Source organism: Larimichthys crocea, chromosome III (assembly GCF_000972845.2).
Source record: "Larimichthys crocea isolate SSNF chromosome III, L_crocea_2.0, whole genome shotgun sequence".
In the NCBI taxonomy this organism is placed as follows: Eukaryota; Metazoa; Chordata; class Actinopteri; family Sciaenidae; genus Larimichthys; species Larimichthys crocea.
This window is the reverse complement of record NC_040013.1, coordinates 24,120,249-24,141,207: the sequence shown is the minus strand read 5'-3', so window position 1 is coordinate 24,141,207 and position 20,959 is coordinate 24,120,249. Positions and strand designations below refer to the sequence as shown.

The 20,959-nt window shown below is 39.5% G+C and overlaps 2 protein-coding genes across 2 annotated transcripts; one reads left to right on the top strand and one right to left on the bottom strand.

Moving 5' to 3' along the window:
* The first annotated feature begins 2,049 nt into the window (after nt 1-2,049).
* On the top strand, nt 2,050-14,919 carry LOC104931163 (coiled-coil domain-containing protein 172). Its single transcript, XM_019259886.2, has 8 exons — nt 2,050-2,361; nt 2,479-2,564; nt 3,822-3,938; nt 6,020-6,185; nt 7,499-7,600; nt 8,267-8,369; nt 14,160-14,247; nt 14,509-14,919. Exons 1-8 carry the CDS (start codon nt 2,283-2,285, stop codon nt 14,542-14,544), a joined length of 777 nt encoding a protein of 258 aa, XP_019115431.2. The 5' UTR covers nt 2,050-2,282; the 3' UTR covers nt 14,545-14,919.
* Nucleotides 14,920-16,670: 1,751 nt separating this feature from the next.
* Nucleotides 16,671-19,754, bottom strand: si:ch1073-126c3.2 (uncharacterized). The gene is made up of 6 exons (XM_019260041.2): nt 19,644-19,754; nt 19,461-19,537; nt 19,182-19,290; nt 17,688-17,800; nt 17,183-17,297; nt 16,671-16,974 (listed from the first exon to the last, which is right to left on the bottom strand). The coding sequence occupies exons 1-6, from the start codon at nt 19,684-19,686 to the stop codon at nt 16,799-16,801; spliced, it is 633 nt and encodes a 210-aa protein (XP_019115586.2). The 5' UTR covers nt 19,687-19,754; the 3' UTR covers nt 16,671-16,798.
* Nucleotides 19,755-20,959: the final 1,205 nt, after the last annotated feature.

Here is a 20,959-nt window from a genome sequence, read left to right as displayed (position 1 = left end):
ATCACAGTAAATCAACCTTTACACACACACACACACATAAAGACAGACACAGATATATAGAGATATATAGAGAGTGGTCTCAATCAGGGATGAGATGAAATATCTCATTTGAGCGTTGGTGAATAATCCCTTATTGAAAAGGAAGGGCGAGATTAGGTGTGATGAATCAATCCTCCTTTTTTTTTAAAATGACTTTCAGTTTTGTTTAATAGATGTGCCACAGGCCAATGTCCACTGCTATTTTTACAGAGAACACGGCTGGAAAAAAGAGACAGAAAAATGGGTGCAAATGAACGACAGGCTCAGGCCACTATCTGGACTAATTGTCTGCTTACAATCTGATGACTTTGCTGTTCTGAAGTCTCCAAAGGGAGCCTTGCCAGTCAGGAGAAGGCTCACTCTGGTGATTTATGTATAGAAGTCTCAATCAATATGTGATATTAATTTTGCAAATGAACGTCTGAATGTTGTAGTCCTCGGGGTCATTTACTGTTTCACGCTGTAATGTGCTTCATGGCACCGGATCAGGGAGCTTTTCCTGTCCCAGCGGGTGGAACGAGAAAATTGGTCAAAGTCAGGAAATGTGTGACAAATGTAACTTACACAGCGGGTCTCAATGGATTACTGGTGAGAGAGCTGACTGTGCCAATACAGCACTTCATAATGTTTCAACGGCGAAGTGAGTGGGGACTGATCAATGACAGTGGACTGTAGGGGAGCTGCTGAAAGTTAACAACAGCAGATACAGGACAGCCATAGGGACACTGAAACGGCAAATTAATAAAAGGAACATGGTAGATATATCACAGTACTGTTAACATCTGTGGCACAAGCCAATATGAGCCCATTAGCATTATTATTTTTCAATAAAACAATGCTTGTTAATGTTTCAACTGTCTCAATTTAATCAAACTACAAAATAAAATACTATTTTAACTAATAATTCTAGTCTTATTTGTTATGTATAAAACCAACTAACAAGTCATTAGTGATGTGTCGCTCGTGGACGAGCCGGGTCAAAGAGCCTGCTCTTTTTTAGTGATGGATGAACGATGGGAGCTGGCTCCGGTTCGAGCCATTCAGTGTTAGTAGAAAAAAAAAAAAACAGCATTTGGGACGCATTTAAAAAAATAAATAAAGCCAAGCTGTCATATTGAGCAGGATCCACAAACAATAAGTTTTTATATGTTTCAGAGTCAGAAACAGAAATACTTTAATAATCCCAGGGGGAAATACTTTTTTGTTGCTATACTCCAGTATACAAACAAACAAAAACAAAAAAACACGTATTTATCTATATTTCTGTCTTTGTGTAGCAGAGTGGTTCTACAAGCAAGTTTGTGCATTCATTGTTGACCGTTTCAGAGAGTTACAAGGGTCTGTAAACGCAATGATTGATATTAGAAAATGTATTTTTTTACTTGTGAATACTTCAGTGCAAAAGGTGTATTCAATATACAGTTGTCCCTCACTATAACGCGGTTCACTTTTCACGGACTCGCTGTTTCGCAGATTTTTTTAATGTAATTTTGCATGCTTTTTTTAACAGCGTACTGTACAGTATGAATGCGCATTGTGTCCGGCGTCCTGATTGGCTAAGGGAGTACTGTACAAAATGTGTTGTATGTTCTGCACTCGGAAAAAAAACACCTGCACCAAGGCCTTCAGAGGAAAAAGCCGTTACAGCGGAGCGGCACCAGGACAAAGAGAAGAAGAAGAACTGTGAAATACGGTTTCATTTACTAATACAGTATTGTACTTATTTTTGTTAAATCTGCGAAAGTTTGAACTTTGAGAGTGTTTAAATAAGAGAGAAATGTGAGAAAATGTTAATGCCTGTCTGAGAAAAGTGTATAAAAGTGTGTGGTTAGGGGTTTTACGGCCTTAAAACATGTATAAAAAAATAAAGCTGATTACTTCGTGGATTTCGTCTGTTGCGGGTTATTTTGAGAACGTATCCCCCGCGATAAACGAGGGACCACTGTATACATGATAGGTGCACACATACAAATCACAAGTTAAAATAGTGCTAAATTTGGCTGAATTATGAAAGGTATATAAGTAGTAACATGAAGAGCAGTTTGGGAGCCGAAAGAGTCGGCTCTTCTTGGAGTCAAATGATCCGACTCCCTAAAAAAGAGCCGAACTTCCCATCACTAAGGCGGGACAGCTGCGAAGGCGGGAAGCTGAGTCATCGGCAAAGCTAACTAAGATAGCCAGCTTCACATTTTGATATATTATTTTAAATCCAGCTCATATATTCAGTCAGCTATTTACTCAAAATGAGTTTAGACACGCTCTTTCAACAAATCCTTCTATCTGAGCAACAATTAACTGAGCAAACACAAAAACTGAAGGAAGGTAAGTCGGCTAACGTGCTAATTTTCTTTTTACTTTATATTATTATTTTTTAATCCATCGAATGTCGTGTTGGAAAGAAGACAGGTTAATATCTAATCAGTCGTCTTGTCATTTCAGTGAAAGTAGCCATCAGCAGATGTAATGAGAAGATCAAGAGCGCCACTGAAAAGCATGAACGGACCACCGCGGAGCTCGATGAAAAGGTTGCGTTAACGTTACGGTGCAGTTTAAATACATTTTGTGTCTCAAGGAGCAAGAAATAACAAAAAAAATATTGGATGTCTGACATAAAATGGTGCACTACTGTACAATACGGATTTATCAGAGATAGTTTTGATTAAAAATTACATTAATTACAATGTAATCAACTCAGGTTTTCACATATACCAGTCAATACCCTTCACAGTGAGTCAATGGCTTTTTGGATGGATTTTTATTTTATTTTGTGAATGTATAAAGTTGTAAAATGTTGCTTACCTTGAGGCAACATACGGTACTAGTGGCAGTGACACACGAGGTAAGGAAGTGCATATTGGCATATTGATCATCTGATCTGCTTTATGATTGAAAACACTTAATCTCTCCCATTCATTTCATCAACAGAGCAAATTGCAAAGTGTCACTGTAAAATCAATGGCTAATTTCCACCGGGTAACATTAGCGAAACCTTTTAAGCCCGCGTGAGATATGATGTCAAAGACAGGCTCGTTGACCTCTCGGAAACTTCTTCCCGTGCTTGTAAAAAAAAAAAAAAGTAGACACCTGATCAAAAGAGCAAAAATCGCTACGTCTAATTAGAAAGTCTGAGAGTTTTCCCGCAACTCGGATACCTTTTCTGACCCCTTTCAAGAACGGCATATTCAAAGTGTTTATATCACACAGATACGCGGGGTGTGTTTACAGCATGGTGTGTTTACAGCTCTCGTGATGTAACATCTTACAGTTTATGAGAGCTGTCTTCGGATAATTACAGTGTTTAGAAAACTTGGAAGCTGATTGTGCCTCGCCGAAAATGTACCGAGCTCCTTCACGACCATATAAGAAACAATAAACTCACTTCCTCCGTGAGGGCTCGAATAACAGATTGAAAATCACTGCCAGAGGCACCTTAAAAAAAGCCAATCCTCAATGAATCCTTCCTACATAATTTTCTTTCTTTTGGGGCCTATCATATAATCACGCAGGATGAAGACAGATGATGAACTAAACAAGAGAAGTTTGAAAGTGAATGATATATGAATATGTTGAAATGGGAACGTAAACACCAAAAGTAGTTAAAGAAACAGTGTCTCCAAGTTAGGATCTACCTTATACAGTAGCTGCTTATTTCAGCCGCCCATCCTAGAATTTTTATCTCATTCGTCCTCCTGTGGGATCACTAAAATCTCTCACATGTCTCAGTCATGTATGTCCTTCTCATTTAATACGATCGCCTGCCCACTCGTCCATTTGCGCTCCAGTCTCAGCAGTTGTCCGCGATGATGCTGCAGCACGACCTGCGGAAGAAATTCGAAGACCAGATGTTGAAGCAAATCGAGGAGCTGCTCAGCCAGAAGAGCCACCTCATGGAGCAACTAGTAGGTTAAAGCAAGAATCAATATTTACATCTGATATCATCTCAGGTTATGTGCAATATGGAAACCTGGTCAGATTCTTCTAGTCTAAACTTTGTAGATGTATACAAATTGACTCGCACCCCTAATTGTAACCCGGTCTCCTAGAAATTATGTTTCCATAATTATGTTGTGATGACAGATGTAATCACTGCCTAGATTGTGTTTCTTTGGGTGAACTACATTTATGTTACACGCTGGACTCACAATGCAGCGGTTGGGGTAGATGGTGGGTGTACAGAGTGCAAGGGTACAGTCGAATAGTCCAAAAAAAAATTACATCCCGAGTCCTTTCATAAACACTTTTCCTTGACCTCGATGGAAAACGTCATGAGGTCGAGGAATGACATGAAGGAGAATTTATAAAGACTTCGGGAAAAACGGAGAATCCAACTGCACTTAAACTAGACTACGTCATGATGCGACAGATGTTACTGACATGATCTGTGGTAAAACTACAAAGTTCAGAAGACTGACTACAAAACGTGCATCAGACTTCTCGCATATTTCTCCTTGAACGCTCTAACCGTGTTGTTTCATGCAGGATATATAAACGTGGATGACCCGGTGAAAAATATGACTTTATTATGAATGTCAGAATTGAATTAATGAAAGATTATCGTCCACCTCTGACAGAAGTAAGTGTTTAGTTCAGTTCAGTTCAGAGATTTATTGTCCCTCCAGGGGAAATTTGATTTGCAGTGACAATGCAACTTACACAACAAACAATAAATAGACAAACAGTGACATAGAACAATGACGCAAAGTAAAGCAACCAAAACTTGATTTAAACAATCCTAAATGAAGTTAGAATATAAGTGACAGAAGGCAAAAAGTCTATAAAAGATAAAAAGATAAACAAATGCCACAAGAACAGTGCAATTTAAGAGTTGTGCAAATTAATTGCATTGATTGCACGTGGAACAAAGGAGAATTTATACCTATTTGTTCGTGCCCTAGGTAGCATGTATCTCCGTCCAGACGGCAGAAAAATAAATTCCTGCAACAATGGGTGGTCAGGGCTAGACAGGATGGACGTGTTTATCACACTGAGTATGGTCGCTCATGCTCACGCCCGCCCTCATGTCCACTGATGAAATGAGGAATTGTGGGACAGCATTACCTCCTTTCCTTTTCCTAAAGGATGGTCCAGTGTATCTTATGCTGAAGGAAATAATAAAGGAAGCACTGAAGCTCCTTTCCTTCACGTTTAGAGAACTGAAACAGTTCCTATCATGGCGGCTACGTTCACTCAGTTAGGAACCTTCCTCATTAACATAGACCATTCGACCGCACCCCTGATTTGTGGTATGAATCCATGACTCTGGTCTTTGGTTAGGCAACAAAAGTTTAAGGTTAGGGAATGATTGTGGTTGAATGTTTAACAAAAACAGCAGTAATTTTGCTATTTTGGTCGAAAACATACTTTGCCAGTAAGTATCAACATTTTTGCAACCTGCCTGATACGTTAAACAACATTTCTTCACTATTTTCATAATGAATGTAATTCACCCAGCATTAGGTTTCCCTCAAAACATATTTGTTGTTGCACACAAACAGTTTCTAGGAGACGGGGATGCTACTAGAAATATAAACTCACTAATCAGTAAATGATTGTGGCTCTTGCACAGCAGCTTTTTGTTTTGATTTTTCACTCCAGCTGCGCATGTTTGTTGCATTGCAGAGCTTTTGGCAGTGAGTCAGACCCAGTTTGTAGTGTCCATCATAAATAAACCATGTGCACAAATAATCCTCTGTCAGCCAACTAACAATCAAGTAATTGTTTCAGCTCCTTGCCCACTGGAGTGCAGATAGCTACCACATTTCTTCACAAGGGCTGTCACAGTTGTCAAAATCGGATCCCAGATTCACACTGTTGCTGTAAAATATTGTACAAAAGTGAAAAAAATACAGACTTCATTAAAATGGTATCACTGGTATCTAGTATCTGGTACTAGTAGCAGCAGTAGAGTAGAGGTTGTTGTAGCAGCACAAGCAGCTGTATTGGTATTATCATTGGGAGGATTTCTGTCTTTTCATACCAGGCCAAGATAAAGAAAGAGTCTAAAGAAGAAGAGAAAAACTTCCTTCAAGAGATCTCAAGGTTCAACAGTGACTTCAGTCTTCAAGGGAACAGAGAGATAGTGTTTGAGAGCCAAGTGCGCGCCGAGATCCTGGACCTGGAGAGGGAGGTGGAATCATTATACAAAGGTCATAAAAGACAGAGGTTATATAATGCAGATGTGGCCCTGACTGCTCATTTCAAAATGGTATATTTATTTCTTGGTATATTATATAGTATAAGTAGACGAATAAGCGGCAGAAAGTAGCTGAATTCAAATGACGGTCCCTGATGTGTTGAAAGCGTATCGCTGACTCAGTGTAGTAGTAGTCAGCATGATTTCAGGAAGAATCTGATTTACAGATGGAGAATGAAAGTCAAAGTGATGTCAGAAATCAGTGATTAGATTTGTTACTGAACGGACTGAGAATGAATAAACTGATTAATGCATAAAGGATGGCGTATGGATCACAGAATAAGAGAAGCTGGAAAGTTTTGGAGTAGGTCTTGGAAAGTTTATCATCATGGAAATATGAAAAAATGCATTCATGTTTGAGAATCTTTCCATCTGGACTTGGATCATAAAATACACTCCAGTCTGGCTTGTAGTCAACTAGATAATACTGAGCTGATCATGGGATTCAGGGTTTTGTATATGCACAAATGTTTTCATGAAATTGGACCAAATACCTGCTAAATCTATCATCCACCTCTGTGTTTCTATAACGTGTGCAGACAAAGAGAAACAGCTCAAACTTAGTCCTGGACTAAAACCAAAATACATTTTCTGTAGAGTTCGAAGGAGAAAGCTCCTGAGGTGCAAAGTCCCTTCATTTCATGACATTTAAATTCAGCTCACTGGCCTCTGCAGCACTAATGAGACCACCGTTTATATGTGTAGTTAAAATAATTAGCAATAAAAAGGAAAACATCAAGAAGTTGGTGTTTTCACAACACGCCTCACCAAAGCAAAGACGGGTTAGTTGGCTAGAAGTCGGCGTTTCTGAGGATATGGACAGGAAATCAATGCATAGAGTGAATGTTCTGTATTTCATTGAATCATTACGTTAACAGATGTTTAGTGACTATTTGTAGAGAAATCGCCGTGCCGATGGTTTATAGAAGCTTAATATACCATGTTATAAGCCGAGCAGCTTTTAATGACAAATTATACTTTGATGTGGTTTGATCTGTTTTCATTTGTTCCACAAGATCCAGAGCATTTCTCCCATAACCACCGAGAACCATTGTCTTTACATTATGTATCACATCTAGGCTCGAGGGAACAGCGTTTTCTGATTGTTTGTACAGTTAAAGTGAATTTAAACAGAAAATGCCCACATTGCACTCTTTTGAAAATAAACAGTATAAGTTCAATATAAAGTTCAGCTCTGCTGCTGATTTTTATTCAGTCATTCTTGAGGCTTAAGTAAGATTCTTCTCCTCTCCCTGGACAAATCAGAGATGGAGCTGATGACCAGCAGGAGCAGTCACATGAGCGCCATGCAGGAGGAGAAGAGAGCACTCCAGCTCGAGCTACAGGACCTGAACAACGTCCAGGAAGGTGAATGCGGTTCTGACCCGCTACGTTTTCCACACCCTATACTGACTGCTGCTACAAGAGACCATCGTTTGTTTTTATCAGCTCTTTTTTTAAACAGCTTCTGTTTGATGGAAATCAAAAAGCTACAGAAGTCATCTAGAAATGTAACCGCAGCAAAGTCTGCTTGGGTTTGAAAATTCATCCACTCTAATAAGGCAGTCGTGAGTTTCTGGCTCCGTGAACAGGTTGGAAGGCAATCAGTTTTTATGTGAAACATGTTTTTTAATCTGTCTTAAAGGGGCTTTACCCACATACAGTACACAGTATGCATTGTCAGCTGGAAGCTGTCCAGTAAACACAGGTTTAGGCGTGTTTGGAATGAAAATAACACCGCATTAAAAAACACTTGAGAATGCATTGCTGTGGATGTGTTGCTACAGGTACTAGTTTACGTCCAGTTAGAATAGAACCATCAGATTAAAAGCTTAGAAACCAAAACAGTGCACAGAAGTTAATACTATGAAATCTGGCTACTCAATTGGTGCAGTAGAGGGTCAAGTGCTTTTGAATAAGAAGACCCTAAGGTCATGGCGGTGATGGGAGTACCTCAGATTTTGTCTCAGCCACCTCAGCAAATGTCCTAACAATGTAGTTTGTTTGTGTTTGATTTATTGCTCGCGGCTACAGATCTGGATCAGCAGTTGAATGAGGCCAAGGCAATGACAGAATCTCTGAGAGCGGAGCGGCTGTTTGTCAGTCAGAAACCTCTCACTGACAGCACCTGTCTCAGGTGAGTGGCGTCAACTGTCTGGATGCCGTGGGAGGTTCATATATTTGGACATACAGACACAGAATACAGTACCTGATTTGTAGCACTTGCAATTACCGAATCACTGAATATAATCCGTATGACACACAAAACAGTAAACGCTGCAGGGAAATAAGGCCAATAAAACACAAAAGACAAAGTACAAATCAAAATGTTGCTTTAATAAGTTTCCTCATGTTTTAAATATCCCTTGCTGAGCAGCTGTGATGTGTAATTAGTCGCGCATTTTGTCTTGTGAGGCTGTCAGAAGGCTTATCGTAAAAAAAAAAAAAAAAAAAAAAGTGCAACCACGGTCGTCTTCTCACCACGGCTCTGTGGTTTTCTAGAATACAACTGATAAAAATGAATCTCAGTATTCACACTAATAGCCGCAGTCATTCTTGTGATGCTCAATGCGCTTAGAAAAAAAGGACAAGAAGAGAATCACACTGTTAACACAATACGACACAGCATCCTGCAGGCCCATTAGATAGGAGGTGTTATTTACAAAGAGCAGAACTGAATCATACTGTGAGAAGTGCTGAATAAGACCACTAAGCCCAGCTCTCGTCTTTGTCTGTACCCCGCTGGCTCGAGTCCTAATCTGGAAGTGTAAATAACAGAGCATTAAGACCATTTGGCTTAATTAATGCTTTGATCTGCAGTGTATTTCATTCTGTCAACAAGTGGAGAGAAAAGAAAACTGAGGCTAATGTGATTGATGCAGCGAGGTTTGTAAAGAGAAAATGAATGAGGGGCGGAGAGTTGAGCATTTACACTGAATGCTTACCCAGCAAAAAGTTTGGTTTTAGTGGATGACACATCATGTTTTAACTGGAAAAATAGAACTAAGGCTATGCAGCAACACGAACATCCAGACCTTAACATTTAGAGTATGTGTATGCTGATAAAGTGTTTCCCTCTTTAGTCACGACAATTACTCCGACACCCACCGACTGGTAACTAACCGCTTAGTGCTCCATTGATTCAAAACATTTGCCGGGTGGAGAGGCTCCACTTTCCACTAACATTGACCAAGTGACACATATGCGGTGTTGTGATGTGGCTTTCGATTGACAGAGTTGTTCAGCAGTCGGTGGTCAGAGCTAGCTTCATCCTTCTTCTCAAAGTGTTTAGTCAATGCAGCATTCAAACTCTGCACTGTGGTAACAGGCAGTGGGTCTATCGAGATTCTGGATTTGACCAACGAGTCTTAGAAGGGCTAAACACAACATCACAGGGTGAAACGCATTTCACATAAATATTAAAGGGAAAACTCCAGGCACATGTCAGTACTCTAACTCCTTATTTAATAGGAAGGGAGAGGAAAACAGTTAAAAAAGATGTGTATCAAAAAGAGGAGTGTACCAGTCAGTGTCCTACTTGCAGTAGAAGATGGGGGGGACGACAATACAAGGCCAAGGTCTGCTGCACTGCAGGTTGGTCGCTTCCTCACAGTTCATTGACTTTTAAACATCGCCCGATGGCCATCCTCTGAGCCATCAAGTTGCACTAGGCTGTAAACCTGTTAAACACTTAAAAACTTGCCTTAGCACCACAATACCTGTCCATACAGCCATTGGCTCTCATCATATACACAGAGAACTACTCCAAATCAGTGTCAATTAGTATAAAGGTCAGTTAGGTTGAAGGTCTACCCTGTCACACCAACATGCATAACTGGGCAAACATTATCAGTGTGCTCAGTGACCCCCTAAAGCCCTATTTGTAAGTATGTTTTGGATATAAAGGGTTTTAACTGGAACCACAAACCACCAGGACACAGTTGCCGCAGTTTCTGTTCAACAAAGGTTGTGAGTGTTCTTGGGGATGTTTGTCATGGTTCTGACAAAGAAAGATACATCACAACACATCAAATCTAAAATACTATATAACATATCAAATAATTGTAAAGAAGGAAAGAAATTCTTACTTGTGTTGAGTAATGAACAAAGACACACAGTAAAGCAATTGGGAACACTCAGGCAGATTTAAAATGTTTGGAGACAAAGAGGTGGAAGTTGAGTCCAGCCCTTTATTTATACTGTAGGGTGCTTTGACCAACACTGAACTGAAGGTGGCTCCCCTTGTGGCGAGGAGGTAAAATCTACTTGAAAGCACCTTTTAGCAAATGTTATGACAATTTAGTCAGTGGGAGGATATACGTGGGAGAGTAATTGTACAAAAGGATGATTTCCAAGAAATGTAGCTCGATAAAATTATAAAACGAAGAACTAAACCTACAATATTTCTCAGACATGGGCGCTCTTTACACTACAATTTGAACCATTTTCATAGAATATGATGAATTGAGGGCCTTCTCTATTGAAACACGCCTGGTAGGAGAGCACCAGTCCACCTTCTGCACAAAGAGACTTCCTTTTATTTAATTAAAGACTGGAGATCAATAGTGTTCCAGGAAGGAAGGGTCATTGTTATTGCTGATGCCACTACTTTGGATAATGTCTTTTCAACAATACTATGGATGTGAAGTGATTAATAAAGCCCAAACCTATCTAGATAATGATTTTTTAAAATTTTGAAATCATATTTTTTTCCGGTGTTAAATTGAAGATGTCCTCTCAGAATGCCTGTTACTAGGATGAGGTATAAAAACGGCACATGTCATAATCCATGGCTCTGCTTTCATCTGTTTGTGTGGCTCCTCCTCATTTATTTTCCTCTGTCCTTTAACTCCCTCTTCATGTTCTGTTTCCCCTCCCTGCTCCCTCCCAGCGTCGCCTTAAATCATGCATGTGGGTAGCATGTCCTGTACATCCGTCAGCCCCATTAAACATAGTAGGTCCTTCATTATCTCTGGACTTATTAGCCTCAGGAAGTGCTGAGGATGTGGCTTTGGAAGAGAGAGGCCTCCTCTCACTCATTCTTATGATCATCCATTCTGAACTGAAACCATCAATCCTGTCTTCAGCCTGTGCACACAGCTCTTTAAAACGCATATTTAACTCCGCGCTCATTGATTGTTGGAAATTGAATGCGTGTCAATTTGAATGAGTGCTGCAGTCATTTAAAAAGTGTTCAGTGTGCAGAACGGGGTGGGCGCTGCTGTAGATCGTTCACTGTCGCGCGATAGAGAGATACCAGAAATATTCAGTCGACACGATCAGGATTGATGATTTAGGAGTTGTGTGTAATTTTTGATGTGTGCGATTTACTTCATTGATATATCAGTGCTGGATTACTTGTGAAGGCTCATTTGAAGGTGTCATTGCGTGGCAGAAATCTGATATTAAAGTGCAGAAACCACATACAACCAAAATGCCATCCTGAGTGTCTCGCTGTTGGAAATATTATTCTACTGTTTGAAAAACCATAATGCTCACCTCTGAAAATCCGATTTGTAAGTTCCACAGTGTGAAGTTTGAAACACTGCCGTTGGTTTTCAGACTGCGAAAATGCAATTTTAGCTCAGTTGTTTTAATGTTTCATTAACTTCCAATAAAAGAAAGACAAAGCTCTCGGATTCATGCGGCAGCTCAGTATAGAACCTTTGAACACCTGCCACAACAGTTAAATCACAGCCGAGGCATCAGGTACCGTGCACCCAAAGTCCAATGCTTTTACTAGAGGATGAGTGAACGGTGTAATCCAGTTTTATGTATATTTATGAGATTATACTGTGAAATATTTACTTTACCACCACGGCAGACTGTTTTTTAAAGACATAGAAGCTGTGTTATTCTATAACAAAGACAACAGTCTCTTCTGCGGTGTTGCCACAAAGTTCATGCTGTATGTATAAAAGAGATGTACCATGTACTAACAGAGCCAAATGAGACGCAGAAAACAAATAAAAATACAATTATAAAAGTGTTATTATGAACATGTAAAACATATAATATGAAGACTGAGCATTGTTAGGCGAGTGGAAAGACCAAATATTTACTGGTAGATTATTCCAGAGAGAGGAAACTCTAAACATGATGGTCTTATAAGGGCAAGATAAGAAAGACTGTGTTGATCCCACAGCAGAAAAAAAAATCACTTGTTACAGCAACTTAAGATACAACACAGTGATGTATAAGATAATACACGAAAATATAGAAAAATAACATATTAGTTATATAAACTATTTACTCCTTTCAAGTCTATAGATACGCATGATGGATCATGTCACAGAAATGATGATGAGTGATGCTGTAGGTGTTGGAATGCTACATTATGTCACGCTGGTGTTAAAGAGTCTGACTGCCGCTTGGACAAAGGACCTACAGTATCGCTCCTTCTTGTTGTGGATAAGAGCAGTGTGTTGCTGAAGGAGCTGTTGTTTAAAAGACCCCCACAGTCTCATGCTGGGGGGGTTAGAGATGTTACATGATTGATGTCAGCCTGGACAGCATCCTCCTCTCCCCCCTACTATTAACAGAGACAGCAGTAACAAAACACGGCTAATCATTATTGGATTGTTAAAGAAGTACTGACTTAATGTTAAGTTTCTTCACAGAGATAATAACCTTTCTTGGCTTTTGCCTCTTTTAGACTATTCCAGTTGTTAACCAGATTTCCATGGTTCAAACTGATACTGGACTAAAGATAATTGGAACAACAGCTCTGGCTTTCTCATCAGTGCGCTGTACATGTAAGCAGAGTAAACTCTGATGATTGAAGCCGTCTGTTAAACATCTTGAACTGGATCTCAGTTTGTGTTGTTTTTGGTTGATGCATCAGTCCCTCCTCATCTTACATACACACATACCTGAAACCTACCCAACCAGGCTTAGAGATTTTGCTCCAGTTGAATGATTTCAATGTGAGAGAAATTTCTAAGCTTGATTTACCGCTGTCAGTTCACTTTCTGGTTAGTGATTTGTCCCCCGGGGCCTGTCGTATACCTCCACCGATGTGCAGAAAGCCCCTTGGGGACGACATTATCAGATACACAATAACGCGGGCTTGACAACACTGTCTGCTGCTTGTTAGAGCAAGACTACAATCTGGGGAACATTGTTGATTGTCCCCGTTAATGCTGCTTTGTATATTTTTTTATTTGGAATCCTTTTGAATAAGGAGCGCACGATTCTTCCTCAAACTGTCCCGTTGCTTTTATCCGATGCTGTAGATGCCTCAGTCGGGTTTATTTTGCTGTTTCGAAAAACTCCATAATTACGCAAAGGATAGAAAGCAGCATGTTGGAAGAAAGATCCACATGTCAAGTTCTCACTAAACAACATCATCAGTCCCTACAGTATTTTTTGTTATGAGTAGCTTGTAGCTTACAACAAATCATTCCAGGCAATAATTGAATCTCAAACAACTCGTAAACATCCTGCTGCCGACGCTGGACTGACGGTAAGACTGTACGAAACGATTCCCCAGATCCAGATTATTTCCAGTAAAGCTATGGTTGTGCATGTAACCACACTTAAACTGTTGCATACTTGCGTCACATCTCTCTCTGAACCTTTATTTCAACATATCAAACCCAACCATTATCTTAATAATCTATAAAAAAAAGAGGGATATATTTTGCATGAGCATTCTGTGTCAGTACCATTGTGAAGAATAGGCATTAGTCTCACGTTGTGTTCATTGGTATTCACTGGGTTTTCTCGTTTTCTCAGTGATAAGAAACACAATAACAAGGTAGCAGCAAGTACAGTGATGCAAAGCAAAAAAACAAAACATCAATAGATTTCAGCTCAATAAACGGAGCCAAAAACGCTGAAGTTTCTCTTTACAAGTTGCCCCCGCCCCCCACCACCACCACCACCACTCTCTCTGTTACTGACATGGGCTTCTTTTGTTTACCAGGCTGAGGAAGGAGCTGGAGATGCACAAAGAAGGAGAGCTCGAGCATCTGAGAGAGGCGCTCGGCTCAGAAATACAGTTCCTGAAGTCAGTAAGTTTCTGTGTTATGAACAACGCATTTATTCAGTTGATAGGACAGAGTTATTCCTATCCTTCCAGGATCAGACGGGATTGTTTGCACTTCAGATGAGGGCAGAAATGTGATATCATTTAAGTACGACCAAGGTGTAGCACTTTGTGACTCATTTTCAAAATGTTACCACGGGAAAAGAAAGTTCAAAACTCATTGATATTCGTCCTCATTCTCGGCTTCTTTGTGAGCTCTCATTTCATTTTTTTTTTCTATTTGCAGAAGCTGGACAGCAGCCAGGGAAGTGAGCGGCATTAAGTTTGGCACAATGATGACACAGAAAGCTTTCATTGGTTCACTGTCTGTTCTGTTTAAAAAAACACACACCTGCTGATGAATAGAAAAGAGAGGGAACGACAAGAAAGAAGACAGGAAGGAACAAATGGAGTGAGATTATTAACTGTTAACCTCAGTTCAGTCTTTTAGTGTTGACACTTTACCTTGTTGACTTGTTTAAGTATTAAAATTGGTAAGTTGAAAGTGTTTTCCTCAATGTTTTAATGAGAAATATTGTTTTACATCTACGACTAGACACACAGTGTACTAATATGTTACCTGCAACTAAGGAAGGCATTGGAAAAAAGTGATTTAATACTGCCCTCTAGTGTACAAAGAGTAGCATCGCTATAATATGTGTTGAAACAAACAGAATTAACAAATGTCAAAACAGAATTGTGCATCAGCTGACAGCATGTAAACATGGATGTAAAATAAATATGTTCATTTGGTTTGTTTGTAATGTTTGATTGATTTTAATTAAGTTTGATATAATAGGTCTTTTTCACAGCAGCAATTTAGATGGATGAAATAATACCAATGAGGCCAATTAAGGTTCTGTTTCTGTTCTCTGCTGCAACAGAACCTTAATTAGTATCATTGTTAACGCCTCTGTTGACCCTAATATTTCATGTCAAAATAGCTGATGTGAAAAATTAACTAAATTAACGGCGCACAGCCCACAACCCACAAAAAGTATGTGGACATGTTTCTTGTACATGTCATCCCGAAACCACGGGTCTTAATATGCTGTTTTGTATGCTCCATCATGAAAACATTGATCTTTAAACAGGAGAGGGCCTTCTCCAGACTGTTGCACAAACTTAGAAACACACTGTAGTCAAAATATAACTGAATGCTTCTTGTTTCAATGAATTAAGGAGCTCAAATAATGAAAAACAGCCCCAAACCAAACATTTTACGACATGGTTGTCAGGGATGATTCAATTCCTAAAGAGAAACGTGAGTGTTAGCACCAAAAAACGTTAGAGGGGAATCTTTTTTTGTTGTTTGTTTGTTTGTTTGTTTGTTGGCACCTAATGAGAGATGTGTGACATTACAGTTGACCACTGTTTATCCCTCGGCCCACAGACAGTTATTTCCATAATTGACGATTAGACAGTCTGTCAGCCTCCACCAGAGGGTCATTCTGCGGGTCATTTTCTCTGATTAGAGTGAGTCCTAATAGAATGATGCGGAATGTCAATAGCTACCTAATGAGATCCTGCAATCTCGTTTTGACTTTTCAACCTTGACCTCCACGAGCCACGTCTAGCAAAAAAAAACAACATAAGCAGACAGAACATCAGACAAAGCAGTCCATTTGGCTGGAGTGGTTAACCTCATTTTAACTGCTGCTCTGGTCCAGATCTCACCACCGAGCATATAAACGGCGAGCAGCTATTAGTAAAATGAAGTCAGGCGGAAAGCAGTGGAAGACGGTAATCAGACACTTGCAGACATATCCACCCCCTTTGTTGAGTGAATGCAGAGATGCAGCTGTCCAACAGAATGGCATCCCACCTTTAATTCAAAGTGATCTGCCTGTATATACTTCAGTGACCGCTGAGTTCGTCTTGTTTAGATTCACCTAATTCCCCATCAAAGATATGACCATGGGGAATCCTCCAATCCTAACACCTAATTTACTTTTTAGTTGTAAGCCAAAGTCCATCCAACAACATGCCTCACAACAAAAACAATACCAAAGACTAGTCTGATGATGGAAATCTAGGGGACGTGACTCATGTATACTATCATTAAATGCACAATTTAATAAAATAAATGAACAAATTTCTGAATTTCTCTGGGTTCTAACATTGTTGGAAACATTTCAGGCAAAGTTAAGTGAACAACTCAACACAATTTATAACGTAGCCTTCGTGTTTAAGACATTTCAATGTTGGAATGTTGAATATTTGAAGTGAAATCAGTCAGTATACGGGAGAGATCAAAATCTTGGGTCTTTTTTTTTTGAGGAAACCCTTCCTGTAGACTCTTTTGACATAGTATCACTTTCCTCTAGCACCACCCTCAGGCCAACATTATCATTTTTGCCTCACTGGTGTTTTGTTGGTCTGCTGCACAGATACCAACAACAGAAACAATTCAGGTTCAGTAACTGTTTTATTCTGGAAAGTAATTTAAACTCGTACAGATTTGAACTACTTGCATAGCTTTCATTCATTCATTCATTTCACAGTTAAATTTTACCAATCTTGTTTCTACTTTGTGGTCATCCACATACAAGACAGGCATGCTGTGCCGCTCCTGGTATGCCTTTATTCTTCACCTCACTGATAAAGATTTCAAGGGTGTTGTTCTGCAGTTGGCTGATGCTCTTGGTTGTTCTGCAGTCCTGATCTTTAGGAAAATACGCTGACTTTGCTCCTGAAATTTGAAATGATTGTCCTAGAAACAGAGAGTATGAAAGTTCAACTTTAACAATTTAACATCCTTCATAAAGTGCCGCTGTATAAATATATAATGAGTTTCCTCGTACAGACAGTTTAAGACGTGAAGAAAGTAATAAAAAGAGAACTGAATCTTTGGAAATTAGCTCCTGCTTTGAACAGTGCAATCATCACAAAGTTATTAAATGCAACTCCAAGGTACTTACTGTTGCACACAGCCAGCTTGTTCCCTCCTACGTACTGAGTGTCCCATTTATAATTGGTCTGCTCACTGCATTTATCATACAAACGACTTATTCTGAGGAAAGCAAAATCGTATCCCTGTGACAGAAGAAATTATGTTACTCACTCTTTTTTTCGTTTTCATGTAGAACAATTGCTCATACTTATTACAGTGTGTTTTCATTAAAGGTCCAGTGCTGTAAGATTCAGGGGGTCATGATAATTTGCAGAACTTTGTTTTCATTAGTATATAATCACCTGAAAATGAGAATCGTTAGAGTTTTGTCAACCTTGAATCAGCCTTTTATATCATCAACAGACAAACTAAACACTGGCGCAGAGTCTTTTTTCAAACGTTGGCCAATATAGTTTCTCCTTCATGCCAGGAAGAAAAAGGTGAAACGAGAGGTTTGCAGTCAGCAACTACACATGCCACTCAATCCTACACACTGGACATTTAATATATGCAAAGTTGTGTTTACCACTTACATGGTTGCAAATAGGTTTGCAGAGGCGCTGGTTGTCAGCTGTGACACAAGCCAACCCTCCATTTTCAGGAACTTCTGGTTCAGGGCAATTGTGTGGCTCGGCACCTTGGCATTCTATGAATGAATGAGTATTTAATAAATGAGTCATTTAAAACATCTGTTGTGTTTCTGGCTTCGGTTGCCATCTGCAGCGATTCTGTTTATCATTCAGACCTACGCCTACACTGAAATAACTCTCCTGTTAAAGTCCACATTAAGGCAAAGAGCGTGTTCTTCATTCAGTACATTTCAGGCTCAGGTTGAAAAAGCCGCTTCAGCAATTACTACCTGCAAAAGTCCATCAGCAGAAATTACATCACAGCGTTGAATCTTAATCAGCGATGAGAGCATCTTCAGTAAAAAGGAATTATTCTACTTATCGGGTAGCGCTTACCTAATTCAGTGTTAGGCCTCAAGCGCTTTGACAAATGTGATAAATTCGGTGCACCCTACTGCCCTCCACGAGCACAGCGAATACGCACGTTCTGCAATTTCTGAGAACTTATTGCCTATTAGTCTTAATTATCACTTACTTATACCTATTTACAACATTAGTATGAAATAAAAGTTGCTGGATCACTAAAGTACACTACAGTCCAATCTTTATTTAAACAAGTAAATAGTGTCAGCACACCAAACCCTGATTGACTGGAACCAGACTGAATATGATCTTTTTTATTTTTATTATGCCTTTTATTATCAGGAGCCTTAGTTATTTATTAACTACTTAGCCTTAGTTAGTTATAGTTATTATCTATTATCTATTATACCCCAAATGCTACTCCATGTAAACCTTATTGTGTAACCCAGGGATGTCCCAAGTACGGCCCAGGGGCCAATCACAGCCCGTGGTCAGATTTCATGCAGCCCGAAGCTTCATTTTTATAATATATTATTTATGGCCTGCTAGGATTATCGAATAATGTATGGCTGGAAGATTTGGCTTTTGTGGCTGACATAATGAAGCATTTGAACCTTTAAGGACATAACTGCTGGTGTTATATATCTGTAGATGTGACACAAAATATTACTTTCTGAATGATTTTGTTAAAGAGAAGAGCAAGAGTGACACGTTTTAAACTGAAATGTTAACAGACTTTGCATTACTTACAGAATAGTGCATTTGTATGTAACTTTTATTGGTAATTTTTTCATTTTTTAAATATTAGTATTGGTCAAATCTGTCCCTCTTTTAAAAAAAAGTTTGGACACCCCTGGTGTAACCCAACCGAACCTCAATCAGAGCTTAACTCTAACATAAACCCTAAAATCAAACAGAAACTCTGCTTAACTCTAACATAAACCCTAAAATCAAACAGAAACTCTAAAACAGTACTTTAAAGAAGTCTTCACAGTCAAGGTCTTAAAACTCACACACACACACACACACACACACACACACACACACACACACACACACACACACACACACACACACTCTGGCTCATCCTCCTACCTTTCAGCTGGTGTTGCTGCAAACGATGAGTCAGACTGCTCAGAGATAGCAGCAGTGCAGCTGTCTGCTGTCCACTCCATGGCAGGGCTTCACCGCACTGCAGCGCCTCCTGTTGGTTCATATCAGACAGTGCAGCTGTTTAGTTAGTAGATTGCAAACAACATATATTGAAACTATCACATGCCTGTCTGTTACTGATTTTTTTTCTTTCATCCAATAAACTCTGAGTTACATTCATGTGCATGTTAAAGCAGCTTTTCTGTTTGACCGATAGTTTACCTCCACAACAGCTGTAAGATTCGCAGCGTCCAAGGAGCAAGTCTCAGAGTCATCTTTAGATGCAGAAGAGAACCACACTGCAAACACACACACACGCACAGACTGCGTATTATATCCAGCTTGTTATTTTTCAGACGTGCAGCATGATTTTCTCCTCTCAAACATACAAAAGCGTGAGATTACCTGCCAGTGTGCATGTCCAAATAAGTGTTCCCCTTAAAGCCATGGCTACTCTAATGACCCAGAACTGAAGGCAGAAAGCTGTGACATGTGAATTTATTGACTCTGAGTCTGTGTGGGTGGCAAAGTTTAGAGAATTGACTAATATTGTGGTCTACAGCCCAGGATGCAAACAGTGAATTTCAAATACTTATCACTTCTGCCCTGTGATGTAACATGAACTTTGGCTCTTTTTATATTTGTTTTGTCCAGAGTTTTTGCAACTGACTACATAGTGTATATTTCCAGGAGTTGTTCTGGTTTCCTCTAGTAATAAATCATTGCTCCACACTGTATGTCCCTCTTTTGTACTGATGGGGGAGCTGGTAGTACACGCTTACTGATGTTATTAGCCTTTGTACAGTTGAGTCTTCACACAGGATGTCACTACTGCTTCTTAGTCATGAGCCTATTATGGATCCAAATGTTGGTATGAAATCTACACATTCAACTACACACACACACACACCAGCAACAGCCCATCACACGCACTTCGTGACTCAGTGTCAGTCAGTAAGTTGTGCTACGAAGGACGACTGTGTAAATAATTCAATATGGATGTTATTCATTATGGATGTCTGACAATCTGGGAGCAAATGAATTATTGAAGCTTTTAGGAAGAGTGATTGAGCTCATTAACACAGAGAATTGCCGTTTTATGTTTGATTTGAGGAACAAAGATTAGTGCTCAAAATGCTCCCCAAGAGCTGTTATTATCCACAACATGTTCTCCCACATACTTAGCTCTTTGCCCCTTTGTCTCCAATTCTTCTGCTGTGATTAAAGAAATAAAAGTATGTATAGTTTTATTGATACCCACAAATCCACGCAGTATACAAAATAAATTAAATAAAGCTCAAATCCATAATGTTCTGAATGCTGCATTAGTTCAGATAGAAGACTTTTTTTGTTAGAAGCTTGTTTATTTGCGTCAGCCTTTTTAAACTTGGTGCTTGAAGTTATGGTATGAAAATCCTCTGAAGTGTAAAGGCCCCGTGGTTTTATCTTCCTACTGAAAACATGACTCCCTTATGTTCCATGGCATTCTTCATCAGTCTGTCCCGGGCGTAACGGTTCTGAAACCGGCTCTGAAACCATGACACAAAGATCTGTGGCTCGAGCTGTGGTCCAATCTTCCAGTGTTATGGTACCAGCTATGTTACTGTCATTTTCTTTTCAACTGATGTTGGGTTTGTCTGTTAGAATAACACGATGAAGCATCAACTCAAGACATTCGGATAAGGAACATTTTTCTCTCTGCTGTGTTTAACTCATTAACT

Excerpts from the sequence above, each read along its gene's own strand:
- si:ch1073-126c3.2 (XM_019260041.2), bottom strand. The coding sequence starts at position 19,686 with ATGGCTTTAAGGGGAACACTTATTTGGACATGCACACTGGCAG. Across the intron at positions 19,291-19,460 it reads ATCTTACAGCTGTTGTGGAG|GAGGCGCTGCAGTGCGGTGA; the intron begins GTAAACTATCGG and ends ATGAACCAACAG. Across the intron at positions 17,801-19,181 it reads GCAGCAACACCAGCTGAAAG|AATGCCAAGGTGCCGAGCCA; the intron begins GTAGGAGGATGA and ends ATTCATTCATAG.
- LOC104931163 (XM_019259886.2), top strand. The coding sequence starts at position 2,283 with ATGAGTTTAGACACGCTCTTTCAACAAATCCTTCTATCTGAGCAACAA. Across the intron at positions 8,370-14,159 it reads ACTGACAGCACCTGTCTCAG|GCTGAGGAAGGAGCTGGAGA; the intron begins GTGAGTGGCGTC and ends TTTGTTTACCAG. Across the intron at positions 14,248-14,508 it reads AAATACAGTTCCTGAAGTCA|AAGCTGGACAGCAGCCAGGG; the intron begins GTAAGTTTCTGT and ends TTCTATTTGCAG.